Raw genomic sequence first — 23,145 nt, 5'->3', positions numbered from 1 at the left:
GGATCACCTGAGGCCAAGAGTTCAAGACCAGCCAGGGCAACACAGCAAAGCCCCGGTCTCCCAAAAAAAAAAAAAAAAAAAAAAAAAATTTTTTTTTTTTTTTCTTCTAATTAGCCAGGCAAAATGGTGCCCACCTACAGTCCTAGCTACTCAGGAGACTGAGGATCACTTGAGCCCAGGAGTTCAAGGTTACAATGAGCTATGATGGTGCCATGGTACTCCAGCCTAGGCGACAGAGTAAGACGCTGTCTCAAAAACCAAAGCCAGGGGCTTGCGCCTGTAATCCCAGCACTTTGGGAGGCCGAGACAGGCGGATTGCCTGAAGTCAGGAGTTTGAGACCAGTCTGGCCACCAACATGGTGAAACCCTGTCTCTACTAAAAATACAAAAGTTAGCTGGGCATGGTGGTGGGCACTTGTAATTGCAGCTACTTGGGAGGCTGAGGCAGGAGAATCACTGGAACCCAGGAGGCGGAGATTGCAGTGAGCCAAGATTGTGCCACTGCACTCTAGCCTGGGCAACAGAGCAAGACTCTGTCTCAAACAAACAAAAGACAAATTTTAAAAAATGTATATGCCATCCAAAGAACATAAAAACAAGAGTTCTAGAAGCAAATCTCTCTACAGATTAAGAATTAGCAGCTACAAACTGAGAAATCAGAATATAAGCTCTGGTAGCTTCAAGCACAGCCATGTCTCATGCTAGACACACACATACAGTGACACTGCCAATCATGTTAAAGGATTTGCCAGCCATGGGGGTAATATTTCAACAAGTCACTATTACTTTCAGATTGTACAGCTGAAGTCCAGGTGAGCAGGCAAAGAAACTGGCAGATAAAAATGCCATCGAGCTTCTCTACATTATTGTGGCACTTCCAGATGCACTGCCTTGCCAATTTCCCTGTAGATATAAACTTCCCCCACAATACTAAGCTTGTGACCTCTGGAGGTAGGAACCCTGGTCTGTTCATCTTTGTATTCCACGGGGTCTAGCCCCATGGTATGTTTTTAAAAAGATGTATGAATACTCAGCAATGAGCTGGGTTTCATCCTGTGTAACTGAAGAACATTACTATCATGTCAAGGTTAATATATTTTCTTCTATAGCTACATGAGGCTTTACCCAGAAAAACTAAAGAAAGCTTCAATAGTTTATTGTACACACCCACACACACACACACACACACACACCCCAATTTCAAATCGCATGTAGTGAATCACTGAATCACTACTGTCTACCACTGGTATCAATTTCTGGTTACTGCCTGACCTGGAATATCTCATTCTGTTTCATACAGTAATTTAATATTTAATATTCTCTTTCTATCCCCTGAATGTGGATATGAAGTTTAGTCAGACCCTAGATCAAAATGTTATTCACTCATTTTATGAGCCTCTGGGGGGCAGAGTACCAAAATGTCCCGGTGTAACACCAAGTGAGACAAGCTAAGGAATCAGGAGAGCCCAGGGCTGGGCCATTTGCATCAGTACGCTGAAATGTGCTGTGATGCACATGTGCCTCCCCAGTCACAAGGTCTCAGCACAGGTCCACCAAACCACTCCATGTACTGATGCACAACAAATGTGGAATGTGCTGTTGAAAACTTTAAACACAGAGGCACTCTTTTGTGTCCTAAAGAAAATTTAAATCAAAGCCACTCCTAACAACAACAACAAACAGCCCCCGCCCCATCCCCCCAACAACACCACAAAATACTCCATAACTGCCCATTGCATATGGATGCTTCCAAGCTCCTCAGACCCACAACTGTCCAACTCAAAAATGTGGACAGCCAGGAAGCACTAAGTGCATGCTAAGATCACCATGGCTTCCAGCATTGGACTCCAAGCTCTGACATAATTGACATGGATGAGACCCACCAGTCTTCCCTCTGCTAATGAGAATAGCAGATGTAAGTAGAAGCACAGACCATTTTCCTTTTAAGCTGGCAGCGTACCTTGGTCTTCCCTGTGACAACGCTTATAAAGTGCAAACTTGGCAGGGCTCTCAGTCACGAGAAACTTTTTGAGCAGGGCCTCGATCACTTCCCCGACAGTGTTTGTGCTGCTGATATGAAGTGTATTCATACAGCCATTGCTACTGCGAGAGAGTTTTCCAGAATTTGGAGAAGTCTGTGGAGGTCTGCAGAGTTCCATCTGTACTTTAATGAAGCCAGTGTAAATCCCATTTGAATTCTGAAGCAGGGAGAGAAGCACACACTTAGCTGGGTGGATGGTGGCACTTGAGGGAAGGAGCATATCAAAACAAAACGGGAAGGTGAAACACTCCTTTGTTCTCTTCTCTTGGAGGTTTGTGGCAAAACTTCACTAAAGATTGCCCCCAAGGGAATGACCTCAGAGGGCAGTTAACACACCAGGCAAAGTGCTTCCAGAGGCAAGGTCTGCAGGGCAGATGTGGCAACTGAAGAAGCCTCCTGATGCTGTGGCCGACTGCTGGCCCCAGACTCATGCCTCTGAAGCTACTGGCAAAAGGTCAGGGCCCATTTGCGAGGTTACAATCCAATGAAGCAGATGCTAGCCAAACCACAAAACTTATTAAAGCTTGGGGGATATGTCTAGGCTACAGGCTCAAAGGAAACAACATCCTCAACTGGCGACTATTATATGCAAAAGGAAGGTCACAATTAGGGCTCTGAAATACCAAAGTCAACAATGAGGAGACAGAAAGAAAATAGGCTATTTTCATTCCTAGTGGCTATATTCATATGCACTGAATTACCAACTTTGCTTAAACTTTTTAACACAGCATATATGCCATACAGCATAGGATGCATTTCAGGTCTCTTAAGCAGCATTTTAAAAACAAATTCAATCGCTTGAAACCAGAAGGTGGAGGTTGCAGCAAGCCAAGATCACGCCATTGCACTCCAGCCTGGGCAACAGAGCGAGACTCTGTCTCAAAAAAAAAAACAAACAAATTCAAGCCACTATACTTCACAGTACAGATCTTAAAAACAACTATCTTCGCTGATGGCAGAATTACCATTTCTTAGTTGACAAAAACAGTAATAACAGTTTGGTCTTCGCTTTTTATTTTTATTTTTCTATTCAGTATATTTGGGGCCAGGCGCAGTGGCTCATTTCTATAATCCCAGCACTTTGGGAGGACGAGGCAAGCAGATCACTGGAAGTCAGGAGTTTGAGACCAGCGTGGCCAACAGGGTAAAATCCTATCTCTACTAAAAACACACACAAAAAATTAGCTAAGTGTGGTGGTGGGCGCCTGTAATCCCAGCTACTCAAAAGGCTGAGGCAGGAGAATCTCTTGAACCCAGAGGCGGAGGTTGCAGTGAGCCGAGATTATGCCATTACACTTCAGCCTGGGCGACAGAGTGAGACTCCATCTCAAAAACAAACAAACAAAAACAGTATATTTAGAAAAGATTTACTGTAATGTTTTATTAAAACAAACTGTCAAGTGTTACATATAAATGCCACAGTTAAAGTAGAACATTTAAAACTACCTTTATGGTGTGTTATTTTTCTTCCTTCCCGCAAGATCAATTTCCAATCCCAAATGATTAAAATCCCAATTGAAAATTGTTCTTTTTTTTTTTTTTTTCTGTTTTTGAGACAGGGTCTCACTCTCTCACCCAGGCTGGAGCGCAGTGGCACAAACACAGCTCACTGCAGCCTCAACTTCCTGAGTTCAAGTCATCCTCCTGAGTAGTGGGGGCTGCAGGCGCCCGCCACTACGCCTGGCTAATTTTTCTGTTTTTAGTAGAGATGGGGTTTTGCCATGTTGACTAGGCTGGTCTCGAACTTTTTTTCTTTTTGAGATGGAGTCTTGCTCTGTCGCTCAGGCTGGAGTGCAGTGGCACAATCTCGGCTCACTCCAAGTTCCGCCTCCCGGGTTCACGCTATTCTCCTGCCTCAGCCTCCTGAGTAGCTAGGACTACAGGCGCCTGCCACCACGCCCGGCTAATTTTGTATTTTTAGTAGAGACCGGGTTTCACTGTGTTAGCCAGAATGGTCTCCATCTCCTGACCTCGTGATCTGCCCGCCTTGGCCTCCCAAAGTGCTGGGATTACAGGTGTGAGCCACCATCCAACTCTTGACTTCAAGTGATCCACCCGCCTCAGCCTCCCAAAATGCTGGGATTACAGGTGTGAGCCACTGTGCCCAGCCTAAAATTTTTATCTTTAAAATGATATGGATAATTTGTATCTGTTTTAGTCTCTATGGGGAAAGAAAAAAAAATGGAATTCTCCTTTGATGAAAAAATGTGTTTGAAAAAGAAATCTTGCTGCTGGAACGATGAAGAGTTACCTTGGGATTCTCTGTTCCTCTCCCCTCTTTTTGGAGGAGTTCTACCAGGGAGGGGTCCTTTACCACGAGGGTTTCTATCCAAAAGCTCCTCCCCAAGAATCACCGGATTCGGTAGGGCCTGTTTTAAACCAATCACCCTGTCCTTTACCAAACTCTGTCAGTTCACAGTAAACAGACTGAAAGACAGGGGTTCAAGTGCCCTGGAAACTGGCACCAAGGGCTGACAAGTGCCGTGAAGAAGGCGGGCCACCCAATGGGTAGGCGAGACCTAGATGCCAGCTAAGTTTAAAGGAACATGAATACTCTAGCTCTACTGTCAGCTCTTGTTTCCCTGTCACCAGGCCCTGAGCTTTCTCCCTCCTGTACACCGACTCTGCATGCTTCAAACAGTGTGGTGCAATGCTGTGGAAGCCTGCGACGGCGACGTGGAAGACACTGAGTATTAAGTACCTCGTCTTACACTAATGACCGGCAGAGAAAACTGTCCTATTATATACCTCTATATTCCAATCCATGGGCTCAAAATCCTTTCCCTGACACTTCCATACTTATTTTGTACATGACAAAAACTTACGGGCTTCTGATACCTGTAATCCCAGCACTTTGGGAGGCCAAGGTGGGCAGATCCCTTGGGCCAAGGAATTTGAGATGAGCCTAGGTGACATGGCAAAACCCCGTCTCTACAAAAAACTACAAAAATTAGTGGCAAGCGCCTGTGGTCCCAGCTACTTGGGAGGCTGAGGTGGGAGGATTACTTGAGCCCGGAGGTCGAGGCTGCAGTAAGCAGTGATCGTGCCACTGCACTCCAGCTCGGGTGACAGAGCAAAATCTTGTTTCAAAAAAAAAACCCCTTACCTGAGGTCTTCTTAGAATCTGAGTCACTATTTCTGTATGTTAGGCAATGATGCTAAAAATCCTTTGAGAAAGGAGGGGTAGGTCACAAAATCTTTTAAAATAAAATTGTAAGTGTTTCCCTTTTTTAAGGTTAACCCAGCAACCGATTTTTGAGACAAAGTTACTTCACAATACAGATTTAAATTGAAAGTCACAGAAATATTGCATTTTCCTGTTCTGTATACCGTGACTACTACCCTTCTACAAATGTTATTCAGATATTTAGAACTACAGATTGTAGTACCAACAATTCATATTTGTTTTTTGACAGGTGTCAACCCAAATAGTATTGTGGGTACTTACCAAGGTCATCTTCAACTTGTCTGTGACTGCTAAGTTGTATTTATGAACTTTCTCTTTGATCTCCTCTTTGCTGAGGTAACTGTGGGTTTCCTTCTCTTTCTCAACATCCTAGAAGAAAAACAAGCCATGTCACATGTGAGCAATCATAGAAAAAACTGCGGATAGGCTGGGTGCGGTGGCTCACGCCTGTAATCTCAGCACTTTGGGACGCTGAGGTGGGCGGATCACCTGAGGTTGGGAGTCTGAGACCACCCTGACCAAAATGGAGAAACCCTGTCTCTACTAAAAATATGAAATTAGCTGGGCATGGTGGTGCATGCCTGTAAACCCAGCTACTCAGGAGGCTGAGGCAGGAGAATCACTTTGATTGAGAGGCAGAGGCTGCGGTGAGCTGTGATCATGCCATTGCACTTCAGCCTGGGCAACAAGAGCAAACCTCTGTCTCAAAAATAAAAGAGGATAAGTCAGGATTTTTAAAAAATTCCACACAAGGGCTGGGCACGGTGGCACAAGCCTGCAATCCCAGGACTTTGAGAGGCCAAGGGGGGCAGAGCTTGAGCCCTGGAGATTGTGACCAGGCTGGGCAACATGAGGAAACTATCTCTACAAAAAATATAAAAATTAGCTGGGTGCAGTGGTGCGCACCTGTAGTCCCACCTACTTAGGAGGCTGAGGTAGGAGGATCACCTCAGCCCAGAGGTCGAGGCTGTAGTGAGCTATAATTGTGCCACTGTGCTCTAGCCTGGGTGACAGAGTGCGACTCTGTCTCAAAAAAAAAAAAAAATTACAACCCACACAAGAACCGTGTTGTTCTCGCACATTACCTTGAAACACACACACACACACTCTCTCCCCCGCCCCGCCCCAACTCCCTCGATGCTTCCCTTTCTCTCTTACTTTCAAACTCTCCAGGCTCATCCACCAATTACGGTTCTCATTCTTTCAGACTACAGTCTTCCTAGGGGATATATTTTTTAAAAAAACTAACTTGTCAGCAGCTAGAAGTATCCCTGACCTGTAAACTGTACACAACTACCAGAGGGTAATCCATCTTCCAAACAAATCCCCAGGCCAAGATACAAGCAGCCAGACTTCTCCTTCCCACCCTTCCAGTCTCACCCACTTCTCTACCTCCCTACACTCTAGAGGGAGAAACATCGGTTAAATCCTCCTCACTGTGAAGAATTTATCAATAATTAGCTGTCTAAAGAGTCCCACCAGTGCATGACATTATGCAGCAGCAGACGTGATCACAAATGACCAAATGACAGCATTTTGTCACCCTGACGAAGCACATCAGGCACCTAACTTGTATTGACTTTATTTCTCCCAACGACCTAATCAAGGAGGCATTATTACACCAGTTTCAGCAAATTAAACTGCTGAAAAAAAATGTAACTGTTCAGTGGAAGCAAATGAAAGCCTGCTAACCCTCCCTAACTCCAAACTTTACTGGAAGCTCTAAGTGCTTCCACAGGGGTGTTCTCATTTAATCCTCCCAACAATGAGCTAATGCTAATTAGCACCCCTATGCTACAGATAAGGACAGAAGATTTACAGAGGCCAAGCAGTTTGTCCAAGGACAACCCAACTAGTTGAGAGACCAAGTTCCACTTTAATCCAGGTCTTCTAGGGTGTTCCCACTAAATCCAGTCGGTCCCCAAGGGTCTAGTGTGGGTAAACATTTAAAAACTTACAGAAAGCCTGCATAATCAGATTCAACACAAGGAGAGGAAGAACAGTTAAAATCCAATGATTTACGCCTGCAAAATAAAGCCTTTGTAAACACGCCTCTTTCTGCCAGACACATCACACCATTCTCACAGCTGGATAGTCTCCAGGCAGGCACTGGTTTCCATCTGCCCACTGGAAGCTAGTGTCGTAAATACACCAGGAGGGGCTACTACAGAACTTGCATCAATACCACGTTCAGTAAGAAAAGGCTCTTGATCCATTCAAACCTCAAGATCTTTGACTTTAGACCCTAAGAGGAATGTGCTGACTACAAATTATCTTGGTGACTTTTCAATGTCAGCACCAACCTGGTGAAGTCTAATGGGTCAGTATACAGGTAATACAGGATAAATACCAGCACAAGATAATGTGTTCGCCCCCTAGCTTCAGGGGTACGCTTCAAAGTCCCTTGGGAGCATCCTATTTGCCAATGTAAAACCCCAAAGTAATCTTATTTTTGGTATTAGTGTTTGGTGGGGGAAAAGCTGTGGATTAAAATAAGCTTTCAAAAGCTCCAGTGACTACTTCCAAGAAAGTGTTTTGTTTTGTTTGAGACAAGTCTCACTTTATCACCCAGGCTGGTGTGCAGGGGCATAATCACAGCTCACTGCAGCCTTGACCTCCTGAGTTCAAGCGATCCTCCCACCTCAGTCTCCTGAATAGCTGGGACTACAGGCAAGCACTACTGCACCTAGCTAATTTTTTGTACAGATGAGGTCTGGCTATGTTGCCCAGGCTGCTCTTGAACTCCTGGGTTGAAGCAATCCTCCTACCTTAGTCTCCTAAAGTGCTGGGATTACAGGTATGAGCCACTGCACTGAGCCCCAAGGAAGTTTTAAACACGTATCACATCTCTGTCTTGTTCTTACCAATCCACAATTAGCTGGGCACCAGTCATAGCTGAAGAAGAAAATGAAGTAGTCTTGGATTGTACATTGTTTTAACTGTCCAAAGACTCTTCAAAGCATATACTAAAAAGTGTACAATAAAGGACTTAAAATCTCATGGATGTGGGATGGGAAGTTGGCAGGGCAAAGGGGTGTTGCAGAAAGTGCACCACACCTGCAAGACTTGGGCTCCAGTCCTGAGTCTGTCACCAGCTAACTCTGTGCCTTGGGCTTCACTTCTCTGAGCCTGTTCCCTCATTTTCTACCAAACAAGGAACTAGAGTCAATCACCTCCTCTAAGGTGCTTCCTGGACTATGCTGATCTGACCATTGCAAAGATGTAGAGGCGCCTTCACAGGTGTGACCAGGCCTAGAATAATCCGATTGAAAAGATCTGGTGCTGCTTTCACAGGTATGACCAAGGGCAAAAGAGTTCCATGTGAGGAATCACCAAAGGCTCACCATTAAAAACACAGGAAATGGCAAAGCACATACATACACAGCAGCATACATACATCCTAGGGGCTTACCACCACTCACATGAGAATTCTAAGAACGAGGAGAAGGAAAAGGGGTAATGGGAGTGATTAAGAGCAAAGAACAGGGTTAAGCAAAGCTGGTTAACCCTAAATTACAGGTTTTGCTGATGCTATGGGACTTAACACCCAGCCTTAGGCCCCTTCACACAGGCAGACCCAGAAGCTTGAGGAAAATCCAAAGAGTAAGCCAGTCTGGAAAGAGAGATTTTCCCTGGATCATCCACACATAGATAACCGAGACATCCTTATGTAACAATTATATTTCCTTCTCAGAGATTAAAAACTAAGGAAACTGGCTGGGCGTGGTAGCTCACACCTGTAATCCCAGCACTTTGGGAGGCCGAGGTGGACGGATAACCTGAGGTCAGGGGTTGGAGACCAGCCTGGCCAATGTGGTAAAACCCTGTCTCTACTAAAAATACAAAAATTAGCCAGGCGTGGTGCCAAGCACCTGTAGTCCCAGCTACTTGGGAGGCTGAGGTAAGAGAATCGCTTGAACCCGGGAGGCAGAGGTTGCAGTAAGCAGAGATCACGCCATTGCACTCCAGCCTGGGAAACAGAGCTAGACTCCATCTGAAAAAAAAAAAAAAAAAAAAGGATAGGAAAGTATATCCCAGAAAAGTAGGTAAAACCCAAAGGGCCCTGATGCTGTACTTTTAAAGCCAAAAATGTAGCAATCATACACCCAAGCCTCATCATTCGGCAAATATTTGCTGAGCTTCTGCCATGTGCCAGGCACCTGCCTAAGTGTGGGGCAGTCAGGCTCAGCAGCAGACACCACGCCCATCCTCACAGGGCTTGGTGTCTGCACAAGTGGAGGGGGAAAGGTCAAAGGACAAACTGCTTCCAAAGTGGCCACCAAACACTGTTTCTCTGGGTCTGGTAACAAAGAAGTCATAAGCTCAGGCCTTGGAACAGAGGACGGTGGTTTCATTTAGCATCAGAGGAAGACCCTTAACTCTACAAACTTCCCAATTGTTTACCCCTTTAAAACAGACGCTCCTGTCCGCTCACAGAGTAGAATCCTCCCCCTTCCTCCGTATACACTGATTATGAATCAGAACCACAATCTCTAGGAATGCAGCTGTATGCCCAGGAAAAACGAAGAGAAGAAAATGAAACCCAGGAGGGGCACAGTAGCTCTCACAGGTAAAGGGGTGGGAGCAAGAAGGAAGGGTTAAAAGAAAACGGTGCAGCAGACGTGGGATAGATACAACACCACGTGTCAACCCTGGCCTTTCAGGAGAGGAAACGGCATGGGGTTCAGTCGTCTGTGGATAATGTGTCAGTTATTGTTCTTGGCAGGCAGTGAGGGCATCATGCCACGCCTGAGAGTGTCTGCTTGCTGAGTTACAAGTCATCTTTTCATAAGTCAGTTTTGTTTTGTATTCCCCAAACCCTCCAGCAGTTTCTCAGAGGAAGAGTTCTTCCACAAAAAAATATTTCGCAAATCCTATACTCTTCTTCCCTCATTGTTTCCAGCCAGCAAGCCCGGGAGAGCTGATCTTAGGCTCGCTTCAGTTCCTGGGTGGGGTTACGTCACTGTTTTTCAGCAGCGAACTTTCTCAGATGGGACACACCCAACCTCACAGGCACCCAGGAGTTCTCACACAGCATGGCCCAGGCTCTACTCAAGAAATGTGGCCCAATCCCACAGGCTCACAACTCACACTTTCGAAGAATATGCCCCCAACAAATCTGGGTAACGGGTATGAAAATTGTTTATACTCTTTTGGTTAATTTTTCTATAACTGTGAAAGTATATCAAAATTAAAAACATAACAAAATGCCCAATAAACATAGTGCAATTAAGAGTGACTATTCGGGCCAGGCGCAGTGACTCACGCCTGTAAATCCCAACACTTTGGGAGGCCAAGGTGGGTGGATCATGAGGTCAGGAGTTCAAGACCAGCCTGGCCAACATGGTGAAACCCCATCTACAAAAATACAAAAATTAGCTGGGTGTGGTGGCACACCTGTAATCCTAGATACTCAGCAGGCTGCAGCAGGAGAATCACTTGAACCTGGGAGGCAGATGTTGCAGTGGGCTGAGACTGTGCCATTGCACTCCAGCCTGGACAACACAGCAAGACTCTGTCCCCGCTCCCCCCTCAAAAAAATAGTGACTGTTCAAAAGAGAGTGAAAAGGTGAATGTGGCCCTATCATTTCCTCTATTTTAGCTTAGTGACAGCCTGTGGACGATGATTTAGACATACCTAGGTCTAAAATCACACAGCTCTGCCACATTCTAGCTGTGTGACCAGAGGCAAGTTGCTTAACCTCTCTGGGCCTCAGTTTTCTCATCACTGTAAAATGTGCAAAAGAATACCTACTTTATACAACTGTTATGAAGATATAATACAAGCCACTATTCAACAACTATTGATTGATTGCCCATTGGTGCCAGGCTCCATGCCAAGCACTCAAAGCTGTGAGAGACAGCTGTGGACGCCTTTCTGCCTTTGCCTGCCTGACAGCCTAGGAAAGTTTACCTCACTCCCCACCCCAGCCCCACAAGAGGTTTTTGGGTGTTTTTTTATCTTTTTTTTTTTTTTTTTGGTATTACAGATCTCTTTAAAAAAATAAAGACCTTTTACCAAAAACAAACAAAAAAGAGCAAACATTAATAGCACAGATGCTCTGATTGAGTGGGGGACAATATATGCACAGTGCCTGATGCCAGCGGCATGACACTCAGTAAGTGGTACCATCACCCTGCCACTGGGAGGTCCCACAGCTCTCACAGGTGCTCTGACACCTGGTCAGGTTTGGGGTCCAGCCTGGGTCTGCCTAGAAGGGTAAACTTCCCAGGCCAAAAGGTGCTTTCTCCAAGTAAGGCTAGATTCCGAAATCATGAATTCCTACTTTTCATCTCGTCTGTTTTGGCAATAGGCAGTCACCTGCTGATGATCAACAGACTGGGATACCCAGTGTAATAACAGATAGAACAAGTTCTAGCCTAGGAATCGCATAGAGCAAAACATCAAGCACCTTTCACACGGAAAACAGCACATTTATTGGAGCAGTGGGCCCATCCCATGTTGCAAATGGAATTCAAGGCTAGCTCAAACTGAACTGAACCTAGGTCTTGACTCCTCTAGATGTCTTCTAATAACGACATCAAATAAAGTACCATGGACCAGACTGAAAGAGAAAAACATTCTCCGGGAGAGACATTTCCATTGAATTCCTGGAGGGACTTATAAGCAAACCAAAGCAGGTTTGCACCGAAGCCTGGTATGAAGTAAACAAGTGATTTCCAGGAGCTACAGAGCAAGCACTGTGGGGGTTTCAAAAGGAAATTTCAAAAGAAAATTTCAGCATATGAAGTTAGGTGCTCCTAAACTAGATTTTAAAATATGATTAATAGGGAAAAATACTGTTCTCAGGAGTCTTTTAGGTATACAAAGTGGAGGCCATGTGATGAATACAAAGAGAATTGTCACACAGAGCTACAAAGCCCTAGGAGGGTCTTCCAGGTGGGGACCATGTCTTGCTCAACCCTAGTGAAATGTATGAGAAGAGCCACCTGGGACAGTTTTGCATTTACATTTGATGTCTGTCCAATGTTCTTTACTTTCAGCACCAAAACCTCTAAGATATTAAAGTAGGCAGAGTCATCAAGCACGGTGTCTCACGCCTGTAATCCCAGCACTTTGGGAAACTGAGGCAGGAGGGTCACCTGAGCCCAGGAGTTCAAGGCCAGCCTGGGCAACATAGCACACCCTGTCTCTAAAAAAAACAAACAAAGAAATAGCTGGGCATGGTGGTATGCACCCACAAAAAATTGTTTTACAATAATAAAGTAAGCACAGGTGTTGAGGGAGCCCAGAAAGTTTTCTCAAATAATGATCAGCATTATTGATATAATCAGGGCTATCCAGCAGTGTTTTCTGCAGTGGAGGAAATGTCCTGTAACTATGCTGTCCATCAGAGCAGCCATGAGCAACATGTGGCTTCTGAGCCCTGGAAATGAAAACTGAATTTTAAGCTTCATCGAATTACTGTAGTAAACACTGCAAATACAGACTATAATAGACAGAGATGTAAATGAAGAACAAGGAAGGAAAAGATCCACAATAAAACAGTGTAAAACAGGATGTTCTAGAGCAATGCTACAGACCAGGCACAGTGGCTCATTCCTGTAATCCCAGCACTTTGGGAGGTCCAGGCAGGTGGATCCTTGGAGCCCAGGAGTTCAATACCAGCCTGGGCAACACGGGGAGACCTCGTCTCTACTAAAAATAGAAAAATTAGCTGGGTGTGGTAGTGTGCGCCTGTAGTCCCAGCTACTCGGGAGGCTGAGGCAGGAGAATCACTTGAACCCTGGAGGCGGAGGTTGAGCCACTGCACTCCAGCCTGGGCAACAAGAGTGAATCTCCACCTCAAAAAAAAAAAAAATTTCTACCCCTGAAGGAAAGAATCAGAACAGTTGTTTTTGGGGTGTTTGGTGCTGCTGTTCTTGTCCTTAAAAGTACAGTGTGCTCCTTGCTGCAGTGTTCTCACGGCACCAGTGTTGATAATCTGCCATGGTGCCACATCTAGAGACTCAATGCTTATCTTGGTGTATGGCCCTGGCATGCTGAATCATCCTGGCCACTCTAGGGCTGGGATTTCTTTTCCCCCTGCCAGATGACAGGATTTTTTTTTTTTTTTAATGGCAGGATACAGGGTGGGGCTCTATTTTCAGTTATGTGAGGATTCAGGAGTTCATCTTGCCTGAATTCAGTTTGTAAGCAGGCAACTTTTTTAGTGCAGCCACATAAGATGTTCACTTTGTTCATGTTTCCAACAGCAAGGAAAAGGTTAGAGAGGGACTTAACAGCCTCTCCCCCATCCCCCAATCCTCCTTGTAGCAATAGATGCATCACTGTCATCTCAGGGCACGAAAAGTAAGTGAAAAAACAGAGGGCAATTGGAATGAACAAGGGCAATGCACACAACATTGCAGAACAGCAGGGGCCATGCTCCCCAAAGAGTGTTCCATGGAACACCAATCCTCCAAAATGTGCTGTGGACAGAAAAGGCCCTCCTGTTCTTCCTCCTCCTTCACTCCTCTTAGAGATTCCCAGTGTTCCTTATAATGTTCAAGGCTCTAAGAAATCCTGCAGTTAAGAAACCAGGCCAGGCACCATGGCTCATGCCTGTAATCCTAGCACTTTGGGAGGCCGAGATGGGAGGATCGCTTGAGCCCAGGAGTTCGAGACCAACCTGGGCAACATTGCAAAACCCCCATCTCCATTTAAAATTTAAAAAATTAAAAAATAAACCAGTTAAAGGACACAGCAAGAAAACCTTAAGAAATTTTTAATGTTATGAATGTGACATTCCTTAACTATGAGCAAATGAGTACATTATAAAGGAACAAATATTTCTTTTTTCTTATTATTCATTGAAGTGAGCAGATTCTATTCATTAGAGGATTATCAGCACACACAATCCCCATCTGTTGAACCTGAAATTTTAAACAACCTCTTTCTTGGTCCTTAATGTTACTTGTTAAACAAGAAGCAGGGAGGAGTCTAGGTGGGTATTTTAGACAACTTCTAACACATGGTCTACAAAAATAAAATGAAGCAGCAACCTTATAAGGCTGGAGTACTATACTAGCCTTCCTTAAATACACTTGTATGGAAGAAAAACAAGAGAGCAAGAGTGCACACAGAAAACCAAAGCATACCATCCGCTGCTGCTATACTCCAACTTTACTTCTCACTATGTCCTGCCCTACCAGTCAGTGCAAGCTAAGAGCACCACTTGCACCCCACCCTGCTCCTCACCTGGTGATCCTCTGCGTTCAAGGCCCACCCCACCCAGGAAGCCATCCTAACCACAACAGCCCTCAGTTACCTCCCTGTCCTCAGAACCCCCATGCTACTCTCATCAGTTCAGGTTTAGGATCCACAACACCTTCTATGCCTTGTTGCTTCCTGTGCATACTTTTGCTTCCCAAATACACAACAATGCTTTTACACTTTCGTTTGTTTGAGACAGGGTCTCACTCTGTCGCCCAGGCTGAAGTGCGGTGGGGCCACATCGACTCACTGCAACCTCCGCCTCCCAGGCTCAAGCAATCCTCCTACCTCGGCTTCCCAAAGTTTTGGGATTACAGGCATAAGCCACTGTGCCTGGCTGTTTTTTTTTTTTTTTTTTCATCTTTCACTCCCAGAATACTGTGCTGGAACTACCTCAGTGCTGGATAGAGAAGAGGGCTCCATTCCTGTTCAGCTGATTCTGATCTGGTCATAGAGCTCACTGTTGCAAGACTGCATTTGCAAGCCACTCTCTTTTGTACATCTTATCAACTGGCATGAAGCTTTTTGCTCTCTTCTCAAAACTGAATGAATCTACAGAGGCATACAAAAGGCCTTTATAATGCCAGATACAAAGTTTGATGTACTTCTGTTATCCATGTGCATCATCAAAGAACAAGAATCCTTCAAAGCGTGCCCCCTAAATACTCTCGCACACTCGGGGCAGCAAAAGCAGGAACAGGCCCAGCATGTTAATAAGATTAATTGCAGTTGTGATACACATTAAAAGAGCTTCATCTGGGCCTTCCATGACCTCACTTTTTAAACCCCCTGGTTACCAGCCCTCCATAACCCTATATGGTTGTACTTTTAAAACCGGGTAGTGTGCCAACAGTCAAACAGCCACTCATTTGTTTGGAGCCAGAAAACAAACTTGGAGGTGGACCAGTCTCCTCTGAGTGCCCCAGCATGAGGTCCCAACCTCAAGGCATACCAGATTACACTCAGAAATCCCAATTTGACGTGTTTTCAAAGAGAATCAATTAAGATGCTGTTCATTTCTGAAGGGTGATATATTTCACAACTGGTTTAATTTTCTTCAAATTCTAGGTGAGCTATGTAAGAAAGGAAAGATTATTAGAGGCCTCTGAGCCACGCACATCCAAATCCACTAATCAGCTTTGACAATTAGAAAAGGAATGTGGCTGCACGGGAGTCAGCACTCTTGCTGCAGCCGTCCTCTCCGAGATCTCTGTGGGCTCCGTCTCAATGGAAAAAGCAGTGGATTCTTAGGTTTTCAAAGGCAGGCGTGTTGTCATGGACTGTTTTCCCTGGTTATTAAAAGAAGCCACTGGACTACAGTCCTTTTCAACAGTAAGTTTTCAAATATTAATACCATCTACAACACAATCCCAAACAATAAATACAAAGTAAGTTCACCAGATAGTAAGAAAATTAACTGAAAACATTAATAGAAGAGGATTGCCAAGAAGCCAGGAGGGAAGTGAGACTGACAAGGTAATTCCGAGTGGTGACACAAGCACCACCCCTAATTCAAGATTATATATAACACCTCACTGTTCAAGGTGTCACCCAGCAGCCATACATCTCCTTCAGCTAACAGCAATTAAAAGCCATAGTCCACTCATTCAGGTTAACTGGGTTTAAAAAACCAGTTTTTTATTAAGGTCAAAGTTTGGAGGTCAAGTCTCAAAACTGCCATATCCTTTATGGAACTTTCGAACCTCAGTGATAAGGACAGTTTCCAGAGAAAGGAAATGAACAGACTCATTTGGAGGCGAGCCAGACAGGAAGCATGAAGCAATGAATGCTGCAGCAACCAAGGAGGCAGGTGGAGCCCATCTGGGAAACTCAGCCGGCTCCACCAGCAACAGGAATCTGAACATCAAGGGCAGAGGCTTGCAAACAAATGGAGTAGCCACTCTGCCAGATGAACCTAATTTGAAGGGAGAAGAAAGTCTGAAGAAAATTAGACATTTCTGTAGACCAGGCTAGCCACAATGGCTCATACCTGTAATCCTAGCACTTTGGAAGGCGGAGGCAGGAGGATTGCTTGAGCCCAGGAGTTCGAGATCAGCCTGGGCAACATAGCAAGAGCCTCCCCACCGTCTGAACAAAAAATAAAAATACTAGCCAGGAGTGGTGGTTGTGCACCTGTGGTTCCAGCTACTTGGGAAGCTGAGGTGGGAGGACTGCCTGAGTCCAGAAGGTAGAGGATACAGTGAGCATGACTCAGCCTGGGCAACAGAGCAAGATCCTATCTCTCAAAAATAAATAATAGGCCGGGTGCGATAGCTCACGCCTGTAATCCCAGCACTCTGGGAGGCCGAGGTGGGTGGATCATCTGAGATCAGGAGTTCAAAGACCAGCCTGGCCAACATGGTGGATCATCTGAGATCAGGAGTTCAAAGACCAGCCTGGCCAACATGGTGAAACTCCATCTCTACTAAAAATACAATAATTAGCTGGGCAAGGTAGCACAGGCCTGTAATCCCAGCTACACAGGAGGCTGAGGCAACAGGATCGCTTGAACCCAGGAGGTAGGGGTTGCAGTGAGCTGAGATCGCGCCACTGCACTTCAGCCTGGGCGACAGAGTGAGACTCCGTCTCAAAATAAACAAACAAATAAATAAAATAATAAAATAAAATAACTAAAAGAATATGGATTGTTTGTAATACAAATGATGAATGCTTGAGGTGATGAATACCCCATTTACTCTGATATGATTATTACACATTATATGCCTGTATCAAAAAATCTTATGTACCCCATAAATATATATACCTATGTACCCACAAAAGTTAAAATTTTTTAAATAAATAAAAATAGACAAATGTAAAAGTCTGAAGAGGGCCATAGGGGGTTAAACTGTTTTATATCACTCTTGTTCCCATTAATTCCATCCACTTTCTTGTCCTGTATTCTCCTTCCGCCCTACAGGCCTCTCAAGATGGCTCTTTGATAAGTCTGTTCACAGTCCTTAAAAGGCATGGCTGAAATCCCAAGTATACAAGTATTTGTTCTGCCTCAGGCAATACATGATGAAGAACGAAGAAAGATACCCCTCTGCTGCCATCAATTCAGGACACTGGTAGAGGCACAGCATGGGCCCATGGAGAACACCTACACATCCAGCTCTATCTGAGCAGCAATTTCCTTCAGAAGCGCAGCTCTAAGTTTTGGTTTTATCTGAGGCATCACCTTCCTCCTCTTGCCAAGGAAGTAAAAAGTCCTCTGGAGTTATTAAATGATAAGTCAGAGCAATTCAAATAAAAGTTAGGTGATTAACACCTCAAAGAACTTCACAAAAGCAATTTCCAGAGGTACTCTTCACTGCAGAAATCGTCTCCGTCCTCCTGCTTGGTTGCAGATAGGGTGTGAAACACTTACATCATCAAAAGAATGCCAGGAACACAGGTTGGTCAGAGTCAGAAGGCTCAGAGTGAATAAGGAGTGAACACGCATAGAAGACCACAAGAGGTGAGGCCAGGGAGGCAGATCCCCCTGCAGGGAGAAAGCCCAGGGTCTGGTGTCCCTGGCCCACTTCACTGAACCCTGCTGGGGTGACCCAGGACCAGGACCAGCCCCCATCAGTCTTTGAGGGTTCAGGTGCTGCCTGAAACAAATACTTGAAGAGGGAAAAAGGTTTTTCTCAGCGACACCTCCCCTATCCTGCCTCCCTTTCTTTCCTGGTCCCTCATCCAAAACCAGACAGGGCAAGATTAGCCAACCCAAATTCTTGGGATGGGGCACAGGCAGAATACCCAGCACAGAGGTGGCAGCAGCTCCCCTTAGGGAATTGTATCATCACCCATTCCAGACACCATGCCACACCCTTCACAACTTGCCTCTGAATTCTTACAATAACCCTGGAATTGGGCAATACTATCATCCCTATTTTGCGAATAGGAAATAGAGGCTTAGGGAGATTTATTTTGCCTGAGGACACAAAGTTAATGGAGGGGCTAGGTGAGGTTCCTACCCAGGTCTGTCTGATTCAAAGCCAATGAAGGCACACAAGTGAAAGAAAGGAGGAAAACGCAAAGCATGCTGAGACCCTAACGCTTGCCCACTTCTGGTTTCTGAGGACGTAGCCATTTTGATACAGAAGGTCAATATGGATTTTGGAGGGCGGGGTACTAGCACAACTGGCAACTTAGTAGGGAATCATAATCTGGCCATGGCCACTGACAATTTAAAAAGAAAACTACATGTGCAGCACTCCAGAAATGACAAAACACCTTCATCTCCTAAGGACCATACAAGTGCTGTTAAGTGAAGCCTACAGAAGAGTTTTTTAATGAAAAGACCCCCCTCTCTTTAATGAAGAGAGAGAGAGAAAAAAACCGCATCCAGCATGAGAAATAGTTTCTGCCTGATTGGTGAGATTTAGAATGGGCCTCCACTTTGTTTCTCTTTCCATACAAAAATTTCAACATCTTTACAAAATTTTCAAGAACTTCTCCTCAGACTGTACATCTTTGTTAATCAGAAAAAAAAGAGTAAAATCTAGGAGGGGAAAAGGTTTTCGTGTGTAAAAAATAAAATAACCTTGGAAATAAAAATAAAAACAATGCAATTCAGCCCTTGGCCAGCATAACTGAACACCACTTTGATGTGCCGCTCATGGGGCGGTCACCCCCAAATAAATAGCTTTAGACACAGAACAGAGGCACCAACACCACAAGGCTGTCTGGCCTCCTTAATGCAGACACCAACTGCACATACAGAGATGACATGTGGAAGCTGATAGATAGAGCGAACCTGAGCTCCCTCAGGTAAAGATATGCAGTTGTAATCTGTGAAATAAAAAAGCTTCTCTATCCATTAAAAACAAAAACAAGCTGACCAATGTATAAATAAAAGCTACCCTCCATCTGCTCTGGAAAGCAGATTGCCAGCAATTTTTTTTTTTTTTTTTTTTTTTTTGGTAATTTACAGCAATTTACATTTTCTTTGTTGCACAGAAGTGTTGCTTGTATAACCTGAGGGTTCACACGTGCTCCAGCTCCTTTTCCTCCTTGGTGGCGTGCACAGGAAGCCGGAGGCTAGGAGGAAGGGGCCTCCAGCTCCACCTTTCCTTAGCACTGGGGTCAGTGGCCCAGCTGCCTCCCAACCCTGGCCGTGGTCTGCTGCTTACAAAGGGACGGGTCAAGGAGAGCGGCAGTCCAGCTACCAAAGCTGGACTGGAAACCTGCTAAAGGCTGATGTGAAGCAGAGAAAAGAAAAAAAACTGAATTTAACATAATGAACGCGTTAGCATTACAAGTCTAGGACTTCACAGCTGTACTTCACTCAAAACTAAAGACCTAGGCAGGAAACCAGTGGCAGACACCGTAAGAGAAGAGTCAACACAGTCTTAAACACAGGATATGCCCTGCCTAGAGCCACATCCTCATCTCCACGTGTGGCAGGGGGAACTGTTTCATCCAGAACATCTAAGGAAAAAACGAAGACAAGGACTACATCAAATTTCACACATTCTGGGCCAATCCCTTACACAATAATGTGAAGGTTTCACCTTTTTCACCCTTTCATCTAAGTCACCAATTTCTTCCTCTAGGAACTTGTTCATATAGAGTCCTCTAACATGCATAACAAAACAGAACACTTAAGCACCTAAAGAACGTCCCAGAGAAGAAAGGAGAATGTTTAGAATGGAAAGCCATTAAACAGGACACATAGTTCAATGCTCTACTTCAAAATCAATCGCAAGTGTAACCCAACTTTTTCTAGGGTGTGTGTAATATATAAAAGTCTTTCAATTTAGAACTTGACTTCCTTAGGAACAAATTTTTTTCTCCTAAAAAATCAAAGTTAAACAGTCAACATCCAAGTCCCACCCTGCTGAGAGCTAAACTCCAATCACCATGTTTTCTGAGGTGCCAACGCAGGGTGATTAAAAAGAAAGAACAACAAGGCTGGACATGGTGGCTCACACCTGTAATCCCAGCATTTTCGAAGCCCAAGGCAGGCAGATGGCTTTGAGCTCAGGAGTTTGAGACCAGCCTAGGTAACATGGTGAAAACCTGTCTCTACGAAAAATACAAAAACTAGCCAGGTGTGATGGCACGTGCCTATAGTCCCAGCTACTTGGAGGCGGGAGAATCGATTGAGCCTGTGAAGCGGAGGCTACAGTGAATGGAGATTGTGCCACACTCCACCCCAGCCTGGGCAAGACAGTAAGACCCTGCCTCAGTTAAAAAAAAAAAAAAAAAAAAAAGGTTGGTAAGGTTTGATAGAGGAAAGTGCCCCAGGCTGGCTGAGTGATATTTACATTGCTGATTCTGAGTGCCAAGCACTGGTTCCGGTCATTCAACAGTTATACCTTAGGTAACCCTCCCGGGAATCCCGAGGGTAGAAATTTTAACCCCATGGTATAGATGCAGAAACCAAAGCTAAAAGCACAGAAGCAGAATGTGGTGAACACAAGTCCTGGCCAAGCCCATAACCATGCCCTTTGTACTCAGAGCAAAGGCCTCTAGAGCCCAGGAGAAAAACCTGTTGCCAGCTATCTGTGTGACCTTGGGAAAGTACATCTTTTCCAGGTGTCACTTTCTTACCTCTTCATACGGAAGGAAAACAGGCTCAGTGAATCTGGAAGGAGGGAGTGAGCATGCACGCAGAGCCAGTCCCACCCTCTGGCCTCTCCTGAGGGCAACATGATGCTGCACAGCTCTGGAGATGAGCCTCAGGAAGGCCACTTGCCCACAGAGATAAGCCATGTTCTGCACAGCAGCTCTAACCCTGATCAGCATAAAGGTAAATTTTGGTCTCCAACAATTGAAGACTGGCTGAATTGAAGACCACCTTACTCCTGTCTTTCTTCTTAACTGATTCCAGGACACAGGCAGGGAACGAAGATGAAATTTGGTCCTCTTTGAATACCTGTGAAATGGGAAAATTTCTAAGACAGAACTTCTATTCATTTAGAATAGGAGTGACAACCCTCCTTCCCGCAAGGGACTTGTAATAGAAAGAAAATAGGCCAGGCCCAGTGGCTCACACCTGTAATCCTAGTACTTTGGGAGGCTGAGGCGGGAGAATCGCTTGAACCAGGGAAGGGGAGACTGCAGTGAGCCAAGATGGCACCACTGCACTCCAGCCTGGCGACAGAGCGAGACTCTGCCTCAAAAAAAAAAAAAGAAAGAAAGAAAAGAAAATACACACACACATTCCAAGTAACCAAAACACAATTCCAGAAATTAATAAATGGAAACTGTTAACTAGGTACACTTAGTTTCACAAAATAAATGTGTTTCCCTTGCAGCAGAGAAACCATATTTTTGAAAGTACAGATATTATTTTAAAAACAAAAACACACCTTAGAAATTCCCAATGCAGAGAAAAACTCTGGTAACGGCTGGTAACCTTCTCCATACCCCTCCATTTCCCGAAGACCTGCCCCAAGCCCAGCTGAGCCTCCGTATCTGGCTCCCCTACCCAGTAACCGGCTTCTACCACACCCTGCACCGGTCAACACTCCTGAGCCACCATGGATCTCAATTACTTTTGCTCCCACTTTCTTGCTTTTCTGTACCCACTTTTCAATTTTCATGTGAAATGACAAATCTCTTTGCAGACACTGCCAACAAAAAATATTTTCCTTTCTTTCTGCTTAGTAAATGGACCAATTTTGGCATTTAATAAATATTTGTTCAGCACCTAAATACTGTGCAAATAGTTGTGTGAGGCACTGGAATACAACAGTGAACAGAGCACAGGTTCTGCCCTTCAGAGCCCAGGTGGGACACGGACAGTGGCGGGATAAAGAAGGGAGTACTGCAAGGAACACCTTGGGAAGGTTCCCTGTAGGAGGAAGTATCTAAGCTGGAAACTGCTTTGTAAAGTATTCTGTTAGAAAGTAAAGCCATTCTTAGCTTTACCTTTTAACACCCATCAAAGGTGTTATCCAGAAAGATAACAAAGTTACACCAGAATAAGAAGTCACCTAATGGAAGGCTTTGGAAAACCAGAGTATACAGCTCAAATCTGCTAATTTTAGACAAACAGAAAATACTTCAGTGAGCATGGTACTAAAGGGTATTTTTAGAGTCTGTTTCAGTTAACCACTCTGAACTCCTCAGTTCAAAAAAAAAAAGCAAGCAAAAGAAAGAAAACTATTTCAAATCTATAGCAAGTAAAAAATTATCTTCCTTCTTCATGCCTGATTTCTTTCATCCTACAACAGAAAATAAACAATCAGCATTCCATAGCTAATTCCATTCTATGCCTAACCACCTTATTTACTTAGTACTTGGGGAAGAAAGTTGACTACAGCTGTTACTTCTCATTGCTTATCTTGAGAAAACACTGAACAATGTAAAGCACATATGAGCAATAGGCAATAAATTAAGCACAAAAAAGCATGGCTCCATTAAAAAGTGATCATTTAACATAACTTTTTCTTTTCGTTACTTTCCAAATCTCAGTCTCACTAAGCCTCAGTTTCTTGTCAGCAAAATGAACATAAAAATACCTGCCCTTTGAGGGCCCTTGTTCAGAGTAACTGAGATAACACACATAGAACACTTCACTGTATCTGGCTGGTTACCATCTTCATTACTATTCCTACTACTATTGATGAAGGGCAGGCAAACTCCCAAATTGGGGCTTCGCCCACGAAGATTCTTGACTACACTGAGGAAAGAGCTGAAGAGTGAGCCTGCGGTAGAAGGAAACTGCTTTACTGACGCAGCAGTGTCACAGCTCTGTGACTG

The 23,145-nt window shown here is 44.6% G+C and overlaps 1 protein-coding gene across 1 annotated transcript in view; it reads right to left on the bottom strand.

Annotated features, from left to right (window-relative positions):
* RASSF3 (Ras association domain family member 3) overlaps positions 1–23,145 on the bottom strand; it is an 87,954-nt gene that overhangs the window by 6,778 nt on the left and 58,031 nt on the right. Inside the window, exons 2-3 of the mRNA XM_023225083.3 lie at positions 5,490–5,597; positions 1,961–2,198 (exon numbers count right to left, since the gene is read on the bottom strand). Coding sequence (XP_023080851.1) covers positions 1,961–2,198; positions 5,490–5,597 — 346 coding nt within the window. The remainder of the gene's footprint in view (positions 1–1,960; positions 2,199–5,489; positions 5,598–23,145) is intronic.

This window comes from Piliocolobus tephrosceles, chromosome 10 (assembly GCF_002776525.5).
Source record: "Piliocolobus tephrosceles isolate RC106 chromosome 10, ASM277652v3, whole genome shotgun sequence".
NCBI lineage: Eukaryota > Metazoa > Chordata > Mammalia > Primates > Cercopithecidae > Piliocolobus > Piliocolobus tephrosceles.
The sequence above is the reverse complement of the archived record's forward strand: the minus strand, read 5'-3'. Positions and strand labels throughout refer to the sequence as shown.